The sequence below is a fragment of the Xiphophorus couchianus genome, chromosome 4 (assembly GCF_001444195.1).
Source record: "Xiphophorus couchianus chromosome 4, X_couchianus-1.0, whole genome shotgun sequence".
NCBI classification, from domain to species: domain Eukaryota; kingdom Metazoa; phylum Chordata; class Actinopteri; order Cyprinodontiformes; family Poeciliidae; genus Xiphophorus; species Xiphophorus couchianus.
In genome coordinates this window covers 4,131,374-4,150,984 of record NC_040231.1, presented here as the reverse complement: position 1 = coordinate 4,150,984, position 19,611 = coordinate 4,131,374, and the positions used below count along the sequence as shown (strand labels likewise).

The following is a 19,611-nucleotide window of genomic DNA, read 5'->3' as shown; positions in this document are numbered from 1 at the left end:
ATCTTCAATGAACAGTTCCCGTTTAGTTTTTAGAACATGCCTGAACTAATGTCTTTATTTTTAAAGGCCACACTTTTCCCAGATTCCTGGAGGGAAACTCTGTCTGCGCTGCTGATCAGCTGCAGATGACTTTCTGCTAAAAAACAGGAACACTGAGTGCATCTGCAGCCAGTGGCAATGCTCTTTTTCACTGCATGGAGAAAACCAAACCCCAGGGTCAAACACGGGAAGTTTTTTCCGTTCAGCCTGTTATTTCACCCTCTGCTGCAGGTGCGCCATTGTTCTTCCCAGAGATAAAAAAAAACACAGCAAATGATTCACTTTTTCTCTTTTTTGTTGCTTTGCAAAAGAAACTAAAGTTGCTCTTCTCTTATCGGTTCAACATGTGATCATCCCAGCTCTGACCCGGTGACTAGACTTGGGATTTTCCCACGCACCCATCCATCCATCCATCCATTTTCTGTTCACCCTTGTCCCTAATGGGGTCGGGAGGGTTGCTGGTGCCTATCTCCAGCTACGTTCCGGGCGAGAGGCGGGGTACACCCTGGACAGGTCGCCAGCCTGTCGCAGGGCGTTTTGTGAATTTATATTAAATATTTATGTGGTTATATCATTTGCATTGTCCAAATCCAATGAAAACCTCTAACAGCAACAGAAATAACAAGAAATGCCAAAATAAATCAACTGTTGATTGAAATAAGATTGATTTTTACACTGCAAAAATAAAATCTTACCAAGTATTTTCAATCTAATTTTAGTGTGAAGATCTTAATACATTTGAAATAAGACAAGACTAAATTACAAGTAACTTTAACTTTTCAGCAAAATACAGAAGCTTGTTTTAAGTCAATAATTTCTTAATATAAATTTAAATTTAAAAAGTACTAGCACTTAGGTCAATAGCGCAGGGCATTCTGGGTAAATACAGCCAGTTAGCATGGCGCTGGCAGGAAAAATGACTCGTTGTCTTTTACCAAAAACAAAAGAGAAATCCTACAACCGTTAAATCTGACGTTACTCCATTTCTGTTTACATTTTGCGAAGAAGCAAGTCGTGTTGTTTCCCTCAGTGGTTCATGCTGCAGCGCCCCCACAGGTGAGGATGGGAACAGGTTTTTCAAAGTGTTTGGCTTGTTTGATGCAGAGCAGCAGCTCAAAATGTAACAAATGTTGCAACTTTGATCTCAAATTGAACCAGGTAATTTTTGACTGCTCAATCCAGAAAGGCAAAGAAAAATAAAATGAACTTTTTGACAATTATATCTTCCTATTTCATAATTATGAAGGAGAAAATAGAGTTGAAGTGAAATTTGAGCAGAAAATTCAGACAAAATTCAGAAGATAAGTGTAATAAGATATTTATTCTAGAGACTTTTTCTTCAGCTTTTGCACCTGCAATTTGAACATGCAGCAGTGTGTCGGATCTAAAAAAAGCAACCCAAAACGGTTGCAAGTTCCTGTGCCTGAAGGTGATTTAAATGCCAACTGTGTCTTTATAAATCAATGCCAAAATGTTATTTTATTTTTTACTTTCCCAGAAAAAACTGCTTATAATTTTCTCACAGACAGAATAAAATATCAAACGACTGTTTCTAAAACACGTGTCAAGCAGCTAACGTGTTTTAAATCAAAGCTTAAAAGTCTAGAAAACAACACTCACCCGTCATGAAAAAGGAAAAGCAAATGAAATGTTGCTGAGTGTCGATTTAAACTCAAACTGACTTTCAGAGTGAAACCTGGAGGGATAAATCTCTGTACAGGAAAACCTTAATGTCAGTTGAGATTTTAAACAAGTACACACAAGCAGGAAAACCCATTAAATACCCGGCCCTGCTGGTTTCCACCCAGGTATAGCTGTCAGTCTCCCATTTCAACTCTCACAGTTCTGACAGCAGCAGGAAGAAACTACAGGCTAGCAAACATGCTATTAGCAATCAGAAAAAAGGTGAAACTCTTTCTGCTTTTCATCTGAATCACTTTAAAATCTGGAACAGGTTTTACTCGTATCCTGTGTGGTTTTCACAGCTTAGTGTGAAATTCACACCATTAATCTGGACTAAACCAACAAACGACAAACTAAAACTAAAACTGGGTGGTTCAGCACTGTGACAGGCCATGGGGGTCCGAGACAGCTAAAAAAACAGAAACTCCTTCTGAAAACTGCAAAAACTAAATCTAACAAAGTATTTTAGATCTATTTTTAATGCAAATATATTAGATCACTTGAAATAAGACTAAAAGTTATTTTTCAGGAAGACACAGGAGCTTGTTTGAGTTAATACTTCCTTAAAATTTGCAAAAAAGAACTTGTTCCACTGATTATTTTATTTGTAACAAGAAATCTTATAAGTGGAATGGAAAAGGCATATTTTTATCAATATTTACTTAAGAAATCTCTTATATAATGCTGAAAAGTTATTTAGCTTTGTATTATCTGAAGTGTACTAAGATATTTGCACTAGAAACTAATATACATTGTAAGATTTTGTAATAACAAAATCTTACAATGTGTAGGTGCATCAAACACTTTTCTTTTAGGACAGATGAAGAGCCTGCACTGCAAAAACACAAAATGTTACCATGTAATTTTGGTATATTCTAGTGCAAGTTTCTTAGTACACTTGAAATAAGATAAAACTAACTTACAAGTGACTTTTCAGCAAAATATAGGATATTGTTCTGAGTCAAATTATCTTTAATATTGATTCCAAAAAAGTACTAGCTCCACTTTCATATAACATCACATTTTCTGATGATATAAGTGAAATAATCTGGGAGTAAATTACATGGTGCTGAAAAGTTACTTATGAGTTACTTCTGTCTTATTTCCTGTGGACTTATATATTTGTAGGCCTGTGCAACAGGCAATAAATCAGTGACAGCATGATGAATAAATAGGTTTTTCTCTTTTCTCTCTTTCTACCAAAGATGTAAAGACCAAAGTCTTCAGTCTGGAGGTTTTTTTATTTTTTACATTTAGAGTCCCAGGTTAAGCTAAGCATTGGTAATTGGCAGCAGCTCTGGAAGCTTTTGGAGTTTCAAGTGGAGTTTCTCCAACCCAGCTGTCAAACAAACTCCACAAACCTGAGTGTGTTTGTTTTGATGCTGCTACAAACACAAAGCAGATATTTGCATAATGACTGCGGTTGCACCTGCCCTTCATGGCGCCGCGTTTCCTTCAAAGCTGACGGAGCTGCTGAGATTACACCCAGAGATCCAATAATACCCGCTGAAGCTCAGCACATAAAGGCTCATTCAAAGCTAGCCACCATAAATTAAACACAACGTCTATGAGTATCCAAGATGAAATGTGTTTTTAAAGTCTCTTTTGATGGTCTTCTGTAAAGTGGAGCTATTTTTGTAATGCTAAGGGCAAAAGGAACCCAAGAAACAAAGAATAACTTTAATTCAGATTAAAAAACAAAGCATGTAGCTTATTCTCGTTCAACTTTATTTTTATATTATAACTTTATTTTTGTATTATTTCTACTTTATTCTCATATAGCTTTATGTTTCTAAATATCATAGGTTTATTCTAACTATTCTCTGAATATTATGATTTTAATCTCTAAATATTATGACTTTATTTTAACTTTATTCTCTAATTATTATAACTATATTCTTCAAGTGTTATGACTTTAATCTCTATTTTTTTTTACCTTATTTATCTAAATATGACTTTATTCCTAAAATATTATAACTTTGTTCTCTAAATATTATGACTTTATTGTCTGAATGTTATGACTTTTTATTATGATAACTTTATTTTTGTAATATTAATCTCATACAATTTTATTCTCGTAATGTTATAATTTTATTGTCATCTTATTTTGACTGCATTCTCATAAAATTTCACTCATACTTTTATTTTATTTATTTAATCTTGCATAAATATGCAATAAAACATGAGAAAAAAAGATTTAAACACATGAAAACAGACTAAGATCTGTAAAAGGAGGGCAGTCTGTGATAGATGCCCTCACGGTTTGGGGCCTCCTGTTTGGGATCAGCTGTGGTTCCACCTCTGTCTCAGATGTTAAATTTGGGTGAGCTTGTCTCTCCCTGCGTCTCTCTGGTGCTTAGAAAGGCTTCAATAATCTGGCTGGTGGCCAGAAATATCCCTGCTCAGCTGGCACACCGACCCAATTTACAGCCCATCTCACACAGCGGAGGGCGGGCCGGCCTTGGGACGCGCCGCCCTTTTCCCAACAACAACAGAAAACAGAGTTTAAACGTTGAGAAAATCCGCTGCTCCTCACTGGTGTAACAAGATGAGGCATAAGTGGGTCTGAAACCCAAACCTGCGGTGCTTTTAACTGGGAGCCAACAGCCCGAAGTCTGGGCCAGATGTTTCACAGACGGTAGCCCGCTAGACCATAAAAGTAAATATAAATGGACTTACGGTTCCCATCTACAATCACTCACAGGGATTTCTGTACCGCAACTTCCATAGGGGAGAGTTACTACACACAGATGCACGCCCACACACTGCTACACTGCAAAAAACAAGTTTTTCTGATCTAGTTTTAATACACTTGAAATAAGACAAAAATAACTTAAAAGTAACTTTTCAGCAAGATATTTGAGTTTTGTTTTAAGTGAAAAATTCCTTAATATTGATGAGAAAATACTAGTCCAGTTGGCAAATTATTTCACGTAAGACATTCTCCTGTTATAACTGAAATAATCGGCAGTAGAACTAGTATTTTTTCCATCAATATTAGGGAATTATTTACGTAATAAAAGCTCATATGGGCCCCCTGCATGTTATTATTTACATCTGGAAATTTCACGCATCCGTACAACGCCTGAGGACAAAAGAATGCCATCCTGCCGCAGCACAACAATCCGTTCAACTGAATGAAACCTGGAGATGATTATTTTAGCGCAGTGCGCCACAGCAAAGGGGAAAAATAGCGTAGAAAAACCGTCAAAGAACAACTCAAAACTTCTGTTTTTCTCTCTGTCTTTGTCGGCTACGCTACACGCAGACTCGCTGCCATAACAACAACGCCACCAAATGTATCAGGATTCAACACCAAAAAACACTGAATCATTTCCCACATAAAGAACAGAACATTCAATCCGTTACAGTTTCATGTTTTCAGGCTTGATATTTATTTTGTGATTATTAATAAGTGATCGCTGTGGTAGATTAGCTACCGCAGCTATTAGCTAATCAACCACAGCGCTGGTAGATTAGCTCATTTAAACAACTTCTCTTCTGATGACCTGTCAGAGTTGGTGTTCTGGTCGCATTTTTTATTTTTTAACTGAACCAAAAGAAACAGAATTCCACATCACATCTACATGTTAAAGTCGTCATAGTCAAGCTAGTATATCACAACTACAACTACTTCCCTCTACTTCACTATTTTCTTTCTTAATTAAAACTTTTTCCTGACCTTGTTATCTAGTTGTTGTAGTCTTGACAATTAGTAGCAAAGCACAGTGTTCTTTGTCCTGTTACATTTCAAGTGTACATTTAAGATTTAGTGTGTTATATTCACAACTAAATAGCTAAAACCAATAATGGTAGTCATAATAGGCAAGCAGGATTTTGCCCTCCAGCATGGAGATGTGGGCAGGATCTTGCGTGCGTGAGTTCACGCTGCAAAAAAGTCCATATGTTCCTGAAAAGCTACTTGTAAGAGTTTTGTCTTTATTCAAGTGCACTGAGATATTTGCACTAAAAAGTGGACCATAAATACTTCGTAAGATTTTGTGTTTTTGCAGTGAAAACAAAGTTTGGAGGTCACTTACCATCTGAGAACGGCTTTTGGGACACCCATTGATATCATCAATCTTCTCATTGGCTAAAGAAGAGACAAAAAAAGGAAAAAGAGACAAAATGAGGGGAGATTAGAAACTCATCTGAGATTGTTCAGTAAATTAATCCTGTTTTAATCCAACGGATGGAAACTCCAGTATGTTTGAGTGCTGGATGGTCGATGTCTGAATGAGGGACATGAAACATTATCTGGCCCCAACAAATGGGAGTGATGCCACTGAGGCCCCGACCAGCAGTGTTGTGTTGCTTTTTTTAACGTGTGTGGGCGTGTGTGTGTGTGTGTGTGTGTGTGTGTCGGGGGCGTTAAGGATCACTCCCGTCCATTAAAGGCCCAGCCCACAGCAGCTGAGACACGGCAGTCAGATCACAGCTGACAACTGTGCCAGCAGGACAGATTTCTGCATTTGAGGCGCAGCGGGCCCAAAAGAGCCGCTCCATCACAGAACCACCAGATACAACCAACTAACCTTCATCTGTCCTTCAAAGCTAACTCCTTATTATTAAAGGTGACCTGGTTCTTTGAACGGGTTAGGATCGGTCTACGGTCTATAATGTTCATCACATTTGTTTTGTACAAAATCATTTTGAGACAATGAGATTTTAAGCTGTTTCAGGGCCTCTGTCACTTTAAATCCATTAAACATATCGGTCAGTGTTCTACTGAAAAATATATTTGATCAACCAAATGAAACCAAATATACGGGTTCCCTTGATCAGATATGGTCAATGGGATCAAATAATCTGCTGCAGGCTGCGCCCCCAACTCAACATTTACACACGCACATAAAAAATGGCTGCAAACAGATCTGCAATCATACAACTGTTTGTATGAAAAGCAGTGGTTTGTAACTTTACATTCCAGAGGTATTTGAAATAGCTCATTTTCCAGACACCAAAAAACATAAACTTATTGATAAAAACTGTTGGGGCATGTTTTTTAAGTGCTTTGGTTGATTTTAGAAGCAGTAGGAACCCAAATTTAATGACAAAAATCTGAAATATTAAACTAATGGTTATCTTTTCTATTTATTTAGTAGTTTTGCAGATATACTTTTGTGTTTTTGTCCCTTCACAGCCAAATCACAAAATCTTAGTATTTTTAATCCAGAGTCTTGTGCAAATATTGGTAAGATTTCGTGTTTTGCAGTGTAGAGCTGCACAGCGACACATTCACCTGAAATAAAATGATTCAACAGTTACATTATGAGAACAGAGGGCGTCTTCAAATAAAGGGGAAGTTTAAAATCTGGGTCAGAGGTCATGGGGGAAGAGCCGGGAGACGAAACAGTCACTGACACGCTGAGTCAGCGTTCGGTCAGCTGGTGTCGGCCCGTTTCAGCCTCCAGTCTGCCAGCAGACGCAATGACAGCACAAGGGCGGCCAGACGACATGACAAGACCGATGATGATGACGACTCTGATGGGGGCAAAGGTCAAGAAGACACAGAAACGAACAACTTTCACAGCCTGCTTCAGGTGGTAACTATGGCAACATATATGGATTACTAACGTTGGAGACATCCTGCATTACTAGGGGCTGAATTATTAACTTAACTGGGAAACAGTTTATAGACTGAGCACATCACAGAAAGATCTCTCAGGTTTTTATGTTGACATAAGTTTCTTAGACCACTAACTTAAAATTAACTTACAAGTAACTATTCAGCAAGATATGGGAGCTTATTTTAAGTCAATAACACCTTAATATTGATAAAAGTGCTGGTTCCACTAGCAGATTATTTCACTTATAACGAGACATTTTCCCTTGTTGGAAGTGAAATAATCTGCCAGTGGAACCAACACTTTTATCAATATTAAGGAATTACTAACTAAAAAACCTTTTATATCTTGGAAATTTATTTGAGTTGAGGTTGAGGTTTTTCTTGCAACTTTTGGAGCTCAGAAAAAAAAAATTCAAAAGTACAAACATTGACTTCAATAATTTGCATTTTTTTGCAAAAAATTTTTTTCTTTTGCATTAATTTGCAAAAGAAAAAAAAAATTGTTTTTTCTCGCGTATTTTTGAGTTTTTCAGCAGAAATCTACTCCTCTTTTTTCTATCTATCTATAGTGGCTTTAAGAAACCTGTGAAGTAAAGCAAAATAAAAAAACAAAACCATCCACTTCTTCTAAAACCAGTAACGTTCTTCACATTTTTCTCCTGTCGCCACTTGAACAGTGTTAGTTTTAATTAGCCAACTTTGTAATTAAATTAGTTAACTTACCGACGACCTGTATGATCTCGGCCAGCAGCACTCCATCCGTGACGTCCGTCTGCAGATCCTTGATGAGCCGCTTGTGTCCTGACTTGGCAAGGTAGTGGTTGGCCCAGTCCGTGTAGATCTGCATCCAGAAGCACACAAAAACGCCCGTCAGGTTATAGACCCACCAAAACAAAATCCGGTCCCAAATATCCAGAGTGTTTCAAAACTCTGCAAAGACGCTTGAAAACCAACAAAAGGCATAAAAGGTTGTTGCAAATTTACGGCTACAGGAATAACAGCATGGTTAAACGGGACCGGAGCGGCCCCTGGTTCTTTTGTTGCAGCTCCGATCCGGAGTGTATCCGCGTGGTATTCAAATTGGGGCCATTGTGCTCAGCCGGGGCATTCATCTCTGAGCACACGGCGGCTGTTTTCAATGGGCCATGCTGACATCACTCTCTGGGGACAGAAAAGAGCAAGCATCTGAATAATCTGAATAGCTTCCTTCATAATTAGTTACCAAACTCACGCCTGTCCTCCCTTAAACTCACAACAGGACGATCAAGTTTCTATTTCTGAGTGAATAAAAAGAGGGCAGGAAGGTTGGGAAGTGATCCAAGTCTTCATAAAGGAGTTATATTTAAGAAACTGACAATTCATGGATCTACTCGCTTCAGATCCTCTCTGCAGGGATTCAACGTGTGGCAGCTCATCTTCCTCTGTTTGATATCTTATTTTTATCATTCACCATTTGCTGATATCTACTGGGAGAAATGTCAGTAATGGGAATAAAAAAGCATGGATTTTTACTGGGACATGTCTTATAAAGGAAACATTTTTACAACAAGCGCAGGGCTTTAATTAAGGTTTAATTTTGTGAAATTGACCAGTTTGTAGAGGGAGTATTCGGTGGAGATGCAGCAATCAGAGATAAGAGTTGGACAATTTTTTACCTATATCACATTTATAAAAAGAAATATATATAAATACTTATTTATATATATATTTATAGAATATATTTATCTTATGCAGGGATCTGATCAGTAAAACACATCAATTAACCTTTAGAGCTTAATACAAATAGAATACAGTTTAGGGACATAATGCTTTAATGCACAAACATAAAATGCCTCTATGAAAAACTTGCAGCACATTTTTCCCAAAGATCAAAACCTGTCAAAAACAGATTATGTTTTTGACAGCTAGTTGTAAGTGTAATTGGTCAAACACATGAAAAACCTGAATCTCAAGTTTCCACACGAGGAGAAAGTACTTGATAAAGTTTTGTTTTTGAAAAATCAAATCCTTAAGCTGCCAAAAGACAAAGTTATAACCGTTGTAAAGCAACGGTTACATTGTCAAGTTGTAAACATGGCGGTGGTGTTTGGTTACGTTTGAGAGAATCTCAAAGGAGGGAAGTCATGACTACAAATTACAGAGCAGCAAACCAGCAACATAAAAAACAGAAGCTACTCCCCTCAACAAGACACAATCTTTGCTTTTTTTTCCCCTAAAACATGCAAACTTTCTCCACTCAAAAGAAAAAGAACTGGATTTTTTTTTATGGTTGTGAAATTGAAGAACATCTGTTAATCTGGAAGGGACGCCTGGTGTTGAGGTTACAAAAAACAAAGCAGCATTTAGGCTTTGACATGGCGCTGACCTCTGGTTCTTTGTGTTTGCACTGTAAACACACTCGGGGCTTTTTCTGCTGAAACACTACAAAAAAGGATGAGTCACTGCCCGTCATGTCGGTTTACAGCAGGTGTTCAAACTTCAAAGACTAGCGCTCAAACGCTAACTCATGTTAGCATGCAAACGGTCTGTTAGAGAGGCAACCTAAAATTAAATACGAAAAGCTTCAAAGCGACCTTTAAGCGATACCGACACTGCAAAAACACAAAACCTTACCAAGTATTCTTTTACTGCAAATATCTCAGAATACTTTAAATAAGACAAAACAAACTTACAAGTAACTTTTTAACAAGAAAGAGGAGCTTGTTTTGAGTAAATAAGTCCTTAAAATTTAGGAAAAAGTACTAGTTCCACTGAGATTATTTCATTTATAACAAGGAATGTTTCCATTTTATAGGTGAAATGGAACAGGTACGTTTTTATCAACATTAAGGAATTATTGACTGTTAAAATCTTGTACATGTTACTGAAATGTTACTTAGCACAACTAAGATATTTGCTCTAGAAACTAGACCAAAAATACTACAATTTTGTATTTTTGCAGTGCAGTTATAAATTAACAACAAGACGTTAACCTAGAGTAATTATTAATCTTTACACTGCAAAAACACAAAATCTTACCAAGTCTTTTATTTCCAGTTTGTAGTGAAAATGTCTTAGTTTTGTCTAAAACTTACAAGTTACTCTGGCAATTTTTTAAACTTAGAACATTGGAAAATGATTTGGAATAATATCTAACAGTCGAACTACATTTTTATGAATATTAAGTAATTATATATTTTGCTGAAATGTTGCTTCTAAGTTAGTTTTGCCTTATTTTAATTCTACTAAAATATTTGTATTAGAAACTAGACTAAAAGTAGTTGGTAAGATTTTGTTTTTGCAGTGTAGATGCTAAAACTGTTACAGATTTAGATAAAATTACATTTAGTTGTTACGGTTAGTAAATGTCTTTACTCTATATTGTGATTTTTACATAAACAGAGATCTTAGCAGTCAGGCTGCTGAATCTTCTAGTTGTTTTTCTCTTTATTTTTCACTTAAAGTCTGAATGGATCCGTTTTCTCAGGTTATTTGAGCCTCCCTTGTTGGTTTCAGTGCGCTGAATGACAGCTACCCGTTTCACCTCGGTCTTTCATTGCAGCCCTAACCCTCAATTTGCTTCCCAGAAACTGCTTCAAAGAAAGCCTGCACACTCGCACAAAAGCTCCTGAAGATCGCACTTCCTTTATTTTGAGAGAGCAAATTGAAAGGATGAAGTTTAATCCGGGACTTTTTGTTTTTGGCTCATTGTTTCACTAGAGACTGTTTTTATTCTCACTGAGAGTTTGTGTTTACACTGCAAAAACACAAAATCTTACCAAGTATTTTAGTCTAGTTTCTGGTGCAAATATCTCAGAACACTTGAAATACGACAAAATTAACTTATAAGTAACTTTTCAGCAAGATATGAGTTTTATTTAAGTTGTTAATTCCCTAATATTGATTTTAAAAAGGTACGTCAGAGATTTTTTCAAATTCTTCCAAAAGTCTTTTGGAAAAAAATATGAATTATTTTCTCTTTTTTTGGCACTAATCATCTTCCGTAGACATGTGTAACACTACTCTAATATATTTAAAGACTGGTCTATTATTGAACATTGAAATCCGGCTATTTTCTGCTTCTATCTTTCCATATGTCAACACAGTAGAAACATATTTAATCTGGATGAGCAGCTGTACAGGCATTGCTGTTTTCATATGGAAAATCCCACCATTCCCAGAGACTCCCAGTAATCCCAAATTTCCCTCTTCAAGGGAACGCGGGTCTTTTTTAGGAGCTGATAATTGGTGCAGGGGTCAGGGGTATTCCCGTCATCAGAGAGAAGCAATGTGACACCAGATCCTTCATTCATTCATTATGAAACTCTTCTTTGTGCTGAGTCCAGCCCATCAACATCCTGTTCTGGTGATGATACACCAGCATTATTAACAGCCGCTCAGCCCAGCTTGCAACCTTTGTCCATAAAATAGAAAGCAAAACATTGTTGACAGATGGCTTCCTTTACGACAGGGGAGTCCAAAGTACGGCCCGGGGGCCGTTTGTGGCCCTTGGAATAGCTTTGTGTGGCCCCCTGGACGCATTTTAGGAATGCATATAAATGATAATTAGCTAGCACTTTTTTAAAAAACTAAAATTTCACCAGTCCTACCTGCCACTTTTGCCTGTTTTCCCTGTCTGAGCTGAATGATCATTATTTTCTAAAATGCAATTTTGGTTACGGAGACTTTATAACCCACTTAATTTGTTTGGGATGTTTAAAATGTTTTATGTTCTTTGGAAATGTAAGGTTTTTTTATCTTTAAGTGGCTATACTTGCACTAATATGTCATAATTATTATTATTATTATGTTAGTTGAAAATGGTCTCAAAATGACAATACTATCGTTTATTGCAATAATTTCTGGGCCGATTTATCATCCCGCAAAATTTGCCATACATATATTTACCTAAAAAAGAAGCAATAAGTAGTTCTTATTGTCACTTTTGTTGTTACAACAGAACAATAAAATATTGTGATAAAACTTAAAGTCCACATCGCCCACCCTCGTTCAAAACACTAAACATATTGTTTAGTGTTGGTGTATAAGCCTGTTCTACATGACAGCTGTGTGCAGCTTTTTATAATACGCATTTAAAACCATCAGTTCTGCAAAGCTGTGGTGAGTCACTCTCCCAGACTGCTGCATCGTCTTTTCACACAAACACCACAAAATGTGCCGCAGATCCAACACGCCTGCCGCCTCGCCTCGCTGAGTCACCAGCCTGACAACAAAAGGCGGCGATGGACGCCTGCCATCCTCGCAGTGCAGACTCTGCTTAGTCAGGCCGGGCTTCACTCCGCCACACTGCCCTTGAGCTGAAGGAGTCATTCTGGATCAGAAAGCAAATGTTTTCCAGATGGTCCAAATATATGAATTTAGGGGCTTGGAATTTTTATTATGATATTTTGTGGCACTATTACAAAAATAAATATGAAAATCGCCAGCGCTCATCGCCATCCAGCACTCCATTGATTTAAAGACGATTCCTTTACATGCCATCCATTATCGCCGCGTTATAACAATTGAATAAATGATACCTGCAGACTTTTGCATTTTTGGAATATTTGTATCAAAGCATTGCTTTTATAAACATAATATTCAATGTCATTACTTCAGTTATTGCGAAAGGTTTTTTTGGAAAATGTCTTGTAAAAGATAGCAACTGAAAGTAGTTTCTGTTCTTTTGTGTTTGTTAGTTTTAGCTTGAATTGCATCATATTCATTTTTGGAAAGTTATTTGTGTCGCTAACTGAACCCTTAAAATAATAACTGTAATAGACCGGAGTTACCAGCATAATAGCTGAACTTTGATGGACAGACTTGCGTTGTTGTGGTTTGATTTAATGGTAAAATGGAAAACATTTAGTCACTCCTTTGTGGTTTACATGCTTGAACTTCAATGGACAGAGTAAATGGTCCTTTAAATGCCTTTCAGTAATGAACCGGGATAAAAATACATCAACATTAATAAGGTATAAATACCCAAGGTGGGGTGCAAAAATCTCTTGCATAGTCTGTGTTTATCCAGGATTTGTTTCAAAAAGGTGGCATAAAAAAATCCACTAAGAAGATGAAGTTAAGTTTGTGTTAAAATTAGTGTTTCTTTGGATTATTTTCCCTCTAGCATCGCTAATTTAAAAAAACTGAGGGATTTGACAGCTGTTCGGTCTGACAAAGAATCACCCACGTGGTTGAAATTAACCCACCAAATTTTCTTTATGAAATTGTTTTTTCCTGATGGGTGTTATAGTTCAGGTTTGCCTCCTGCTACAGTTGAAAAAGTGTGTTTTATGGGTTTGGTAACTTTAAGTGGGTGGAGTTCTGGAGAGCGTGACGTCACGTGCAGCGGGTCAATTAACAGATTCAGCAAGTTATAGCTAGCTATCCATAGACAGATTCATTGAGTTGAAGCTCGTTCGCTAGCTATTCAGGGAGTTGAAGCTAGCTATTTAGATGGATTCAGCAAATTGAAACTACCCTGCTAGCTATCTATACATAGATTAAGTGAGCTGAAGGTAGCTAGCTAGCTTTCTATAGATAGATTCAGTGGGTTTAAATTAGTTAGCCAGATATATTCGGCAAATTGAACCTAGCTAGACAGATTCAGCGAGTAATTTGTTTGCCCCAGAATAGCACACAACAGTAGTATAAATTTAAACTAGAAAATTCCTGAAGAAATTTAACCGAGGCCTGCCAAAGTGTGCCCGTCGGTTTGGACCCAGCGTTCTGATGCTAAAAATCAGCATCAATGCTAAAAAATTACAAAGTAGAATGTGGAGAATCACAAGAATGTTGACTAACATGGACTTGCACCAGTCAGTATGTTAAAATTAGTGTATAAGCTAAAATTAGCCAAAATGCTAATGTAAGCCTAAATGCTGTCAGTAGAATGTGGTGTATCACTAGCATGTTATCTGTAATTGACTAACCCTATTCAGTATACTAAACATGGCTAATAAGTAATAAAAATAGTTAATAGGTTATTTAAGGTAAAAGGCTAATGCTAATGCACTTGCTAATGGAGAAAAAGAGAACGCAGGCTAATATTATTGCACCGCCTATGGCAGTGCACTAACCTCAGAGGGATATTGAGGCTTTTATTTTGAACTTTTCAATAAGCTTTATTTTAAAGGGCTACACTAATCCTATGAGTAACAGTGTTTGGGTTAAATCAGTTATATACCGGCAGCTAAGCCCTCTCTTTTAACTGAGTGTTAGTTAGAACTACAATGATGCGTATTTGTAGTCCAAACCAGCAGCCAATCCCCTCCTGTGTTCCATTGCTATGGTTATCAATCCTCTGCTAACTGTCACGTGTGTCATAACTGTCATTAGTTTAATACAGTAATAAAGCCAATGACAGCACAAGAAAGGACAAACTAAACAAACATATTGAGAGAAAAGGTAGTAGAAGTAATTATTTGACTGCAGAAATAAAAGTTAGCTTGACATCTTCATAAAGAGTCCAAGCTTTTGCATGTACTCCAAAGGGTTCAAGAACAGCAGCTGATTTCATTTGGGCAAACCTTTTCAGGCGTTTGGTGATTCTGGTATGGCCAGTGAAATAAAGCAAATGATGGCACAAGAAAAGACCAACCAATCAAAATGACTGACAGAAAAGGCTAAGGATTTAGTAGAAGTAAATAAAGAAAACAAACAAAAACAAAAACAGCCGAAATAAGAAATAAATCGTGCACAGAGCTACAAAATGGTCATGGCTGCTAATTTCATCGTCTGTCGTGTCTTCATACACCAAATAATATTTTCTATACTTATCTTTGTTTCTATAGTTCACCACCATTAGTACAGCTGGTTCAATTCCACAGTTGTAATTGTTTTCCTGAAGGCTAAATCTGTCCTCTCTTTCTGCGTACTTCTCGTAGAAGTAGATGAATGCTCTTCTCTTCATGTCTTCTACACAGCCCTCATCTGCATCGGTTACCATTTCATCTTCAATTTTATATACCGCTTGTCCACATATCACATATGTATAAAAATTGTACGTCTGGGAATTTTGGATTTCACAGCAGATGACTGGGGATAGACAGAACAATTCCCCTTTCTAAAGGAACTTCAATGGTTGCACTGGGAGTCAGAAGCAGTCCGCCGTCTTCATCACTGAGCCGTCGATGCAGGAACATGCTGATCACATCTGTTGTGTTGAGGATGTAGATGTTCTCTATTCTAGAAGAGCTGCAGCATTTCTTCAGAGAACTCGCTTCCTGAAGATGGCGCTCAAAGAGAGATGCCGTGGTGTCATTTGGTCTTGTGTTTTTCATTTTAATCAGGACACCTGTCTCTGTCAAGACCGGTCCAGCCATCTCACAGTCTACACAAGTCAAAACCTGCTGCATTTTGCGGGTTATTTTGACAGCATTAATTTTTAACCAGATCAAAACAACATTTAATAAAAAAAGAGATCTCTACCTTCTCTCCTGGCCTATAAAACACTACAAATTTACTCTTGTTCCTCACAAACTTCATGCAGTTCGTGAGGTCAAACTGCCGAACACTGCATGACTTTCGGCTGCTTGGGAGATCTTCTAGCTCTGGATCTTCCCTGGAGGCACCTGATGGATGTCCTGATGACCCTCCACAGGCCTGCTGGCCATCCTGAGCCAGGTACTTCTTGATAACTTTCAGGTTCAGAATGCTGTGCATCATGACATTTGCCCATCTGTGTCTGAAATTCTGGCAAATGTAAATGACTGGAGCAAGATCACCGTTTGTTTGATGTTCCTGGTACAGTGCATGGGGACTGGCGTACTGGCTGTGCTTTCCCTGACTGTGTCTTCAGTATGAAAAATGAATGGCTGAGAGGGTCAGTTACCCTGGCGCATGATTTCGCTCTGAAGCACCTTGACAGAAAACCGTAAGGCCTAGCAAAATTTCGAAAACATTTTACCGGAGCAGGCATGCGTATCAATGTCATGACCAAGTTTGATACCGATTGGGCAATATTTGTGGGCGTGACGGCGATTTCAAAATTGTTTTGGGGTCAAAAATCCACATCATTTCTCACTCTAACACAGCTGCAGTTGGTTTCAGTTACAATCTGCGTTTCGGCAGTTGGAAATTTTCATGGTTTTTCGCTTTTTAAAAGCAAAAAACCTGCTTTGCAAGTCAGTCACTGCTCTCCCTATGCATTGCTATGGACAAGCCCCAATAATAATAACAATTAATTACAATTTAGTTCAGTTCAGTTCTGATGGAAGAAATAATACAAACTGACTTCTTTGATGCCTTTTGCTAACATTTGTTACCAAAGCAACAAAGCATTAGCAATATGGCTATTTAGCATGCTACACTCCAAAAACACAAAATCTTACCAAGCATTTTTGTTTCAAGTGCAAAAGACAAAACTAATTTACAAATAACTTTACAGCAAAGATACAGGATCCTGTTGAAAGTAAATAATTCCTTAATATTGATGAAAATAATCTCATTGGTAGATTATTTCACTCATAACGTGGGAGAATGTCGTGTTATAAGTGAAATAATTACTTTTTTCAGTTCTTATTTTTTATCAATACTAAGGAATTAACTTAGAACAAGCTTCTTTACCTTGTTGAAAAGTTTTTTGGTGTTTTTGGTTGAATGTATTGGACCAAAAATACTTGGTAGGATTTTGTGTGTCAAAGTATCTTCTGCTGTGTGAAGTTGCTATAATAAATCCAAACAGCTACTGCAGATCTGGTTCTACTCATGACAAGTCTATTTCAAGCTGACCTTTCCTCTTTTATGCATTTAAGTGTGTTGAAATCATTGCTACCAGCAGTGATTATGGTCCTTATAAATACGTTTTCCTACAGGCTGTTTGGTTATTCTACAAGCAAATCAGAAATGATTTGATGTTTGCCGTATTTTTCATGTTTCTTTCTCATTTCTTACCACTTTGTAGTTCTCGCAGGAGAAGCGGCTGTTGCTCCTGGGCGGCACCTTGAGGCCGCAATAGAGCGCCATGCGAGGTCGTCACCGAGATGAAGATTACCGACAGACCCAAACAAACAGCTAGACATTCCTGAGAAGATGAGAGCAGTCTGAGCGAACAGAAGCGGTTTAGTGGCCACTTGCCGCTGACTGTCTTATCTCCGTCACAGCGTCTTTATGGGCTGCTGCCGGTTGGAACATGACATGGTTTACCTCTCTTTACAGGAAGGCTTCTCTATATCTGCCCCCCGCCCCTTTTCAAGACAGCTCGGCGAAGCTTCAGACAACTTGACACTGTTACAGCCCCATGCCCACCCGCCGCCGTCTTTCTCTGAGTGTCATTCAGTCTGAGTCAAGTAGGCCCAGGCAGACTTGGTTCCTCTCAAGGTAGAGACATAAAGCATGCAGAAATGGGGACATTTATGTTGCGGCAAAAGTGTTTTTTATGCGGTTTAAATGATGCCTTTCTATGGAAGAGCATTAGGGACACTTCAAAAAAGAATATAGTGATTTAACTTAATTAAAAGTCAGAATTGCAACATTAAAGTCAGCGATACGAGTCTACCTAGTTTGCCATCTATAGATCTGTTCAGTAAGTTGAAGTTAACTAGCTATTGATAGATTAATTCAGGAGACTGAAGTGAGCCAGATAGATTCAGGGAGCTGAAGTTAGCTTGCAAACTACAGATTAATTCAGCAAGTCACAGATGGCTATCTATCTATAGACAGATTCAGGGAGTTGAAGCTCGGTAGCTAGCAATTCAGGGAGTTGAAGTATCTATATAAAGAAGGATTCAGCAAATTCAAACTACCGTGCTAGCTACATAGCTTTAGCAAGTTGAAGCTAGCAATCTAGCTAGCTATCGATATATCGATTCAGTGAGTTGAAGCTAGCTAGAACGATTCATTTGTTAGCACACAACAAGAATACAAATTTTAAAAAAGAATAATCATAATTCAGTTGAGTTCAGTTTGGACAGAAGAAACAATATATATATCCAACGTTTTCCTGACTTCTTTGATGCCTTTTGGCAACATTTGTTTTATTCTTTTGTCTTCAGAAGATGAAGGATGAACATTTCACAACCTGAAGGCTCTTTAGAAATATCACAGAGCATATTTGGTTATTGACCTCCATCTGCTCACTTTCATCAATAAGGAGTCAGCATGTCTCCATGCTGCCGTGAGCTGAGGGTGACATGTGGCGGCACATCCCCTCTGACCCAAGCTGGGCCGTCCAGCAGATGGCTGCTGGGAGAATGATGGATGGACTGATTGAGTCACTAACACAATAATCTAAAAAAGACATACAGTGAGTGGCTGCAGCTCTTCGTAAGCAGAGGTAGATATGAACAGATGTCTCCTGACGCGCCAGAGGACCACAATCTGCTGCAATTTCATTCATATTTTTTCCTTTGAACCGCCAAATTTCCCCCTTTTTCTACGTATATTTACTAAAAATCAGTAATTTTATTTAAAATTACAGATTTAAAATACATGCAAACGTTCGCATTGACATCGGGTTTGAATAAATGGATTACCATTAGAGCCCTGCAGCATTAAGAAGGAACAAGAAACCAACATGGAAATTTGGCTGATGTTACCGGAAAGGCAGAAAACGGATTCTCCTTTAAAAACCACTTCATGTTAGCCAGGGCCGGCCCAGAGATTTACAGGGCATTAAGCATGATTTGATTAAGGGGCACTTTTTCTGTTAAGCTTATCACCAACTCTACATCGTTTAGGGTACATTTATGTCAGCAACTGTTCAGTTCGTTTTAATCAAAATTTTGCTTGTTTGTCTAGAAGATCCAGTTTGTTTGTGGAGGTGTGAATGCCTAAACTAACTCTGATTCGCGTAAAAACCTCTGTCTCGGTTCGGTTGAAGTGAACTCTGGTGCGGTTTGAATGCATGTGTGAACACCGAGAGGACCGGAGACAGCTCCAAAGGCAGGAAGTGGACTACAACGCAAGGCATTCTGGGTAAATAGAACCAAAACAAACATGAGAGTCTAGCACCAGCAGGAGAAATGGTTCGTGATCTTTTACCAGAGAGAAAACAGAAATCCTACAACTGCTAAAATCGTTTTTGTTTACAGTTTGCGAAGAAGGAATTTGTTTTCAGTGCTTCCTTCAGCGCCCCCACAGGCGAGGAGGGAACCAGATTTTTCAAATGGCTTAGATTCAATGGATTTGTAAAGGACATACGAACGCTTCATATGAATAACAAGATTCTGATGACTGGCAGAGTGAGTTGTAACAAACACGCAGGCTACGTGTCCGTAGCTAGCAGATAAAAGCTACATTAGCTAAGCTAACTTTGTTAATTCAGTAGTAAGTACTGCAGTAAAAATCACTGATATTTACCAGAGATGGGTAGAGTACTCAAGTAGTTGTAATGTACTTAT

At 37.9% G+C, this 19,611-nt stretch overlaps 1 protein-coding gene across 9 annotated transcripts in view; it reads right to left on the bottom strand.

The window, feature by feature from the left end:
• The window catches only part of nav2a (neuron navigator 2a), a 262,068-nt gene that overhangs the window by 92,200 nt on the left and 150,257 nt on the right, over positions 1-19,611 (bottom strand). For all 9 annotated transcript variants that reach the window (XM_028014169.1, XM_028014164.1, XM_028014165.1 and 6 more), the window contains 2 exons: positions 8,015-8,132; positions 5,763-5,815 (listed from right to left, as the gene is read on the bottom strand). In XM_028014169.1, coding sequence (XP_027869970.1) covers positions 5,763-5,815; positions 8,015-8,132 — 171 coding nt within the window. The remainder of the gene's footprint in view (positions 1-5,762; positions 5,816-8,014; positions 8,133-19,611) is intronic.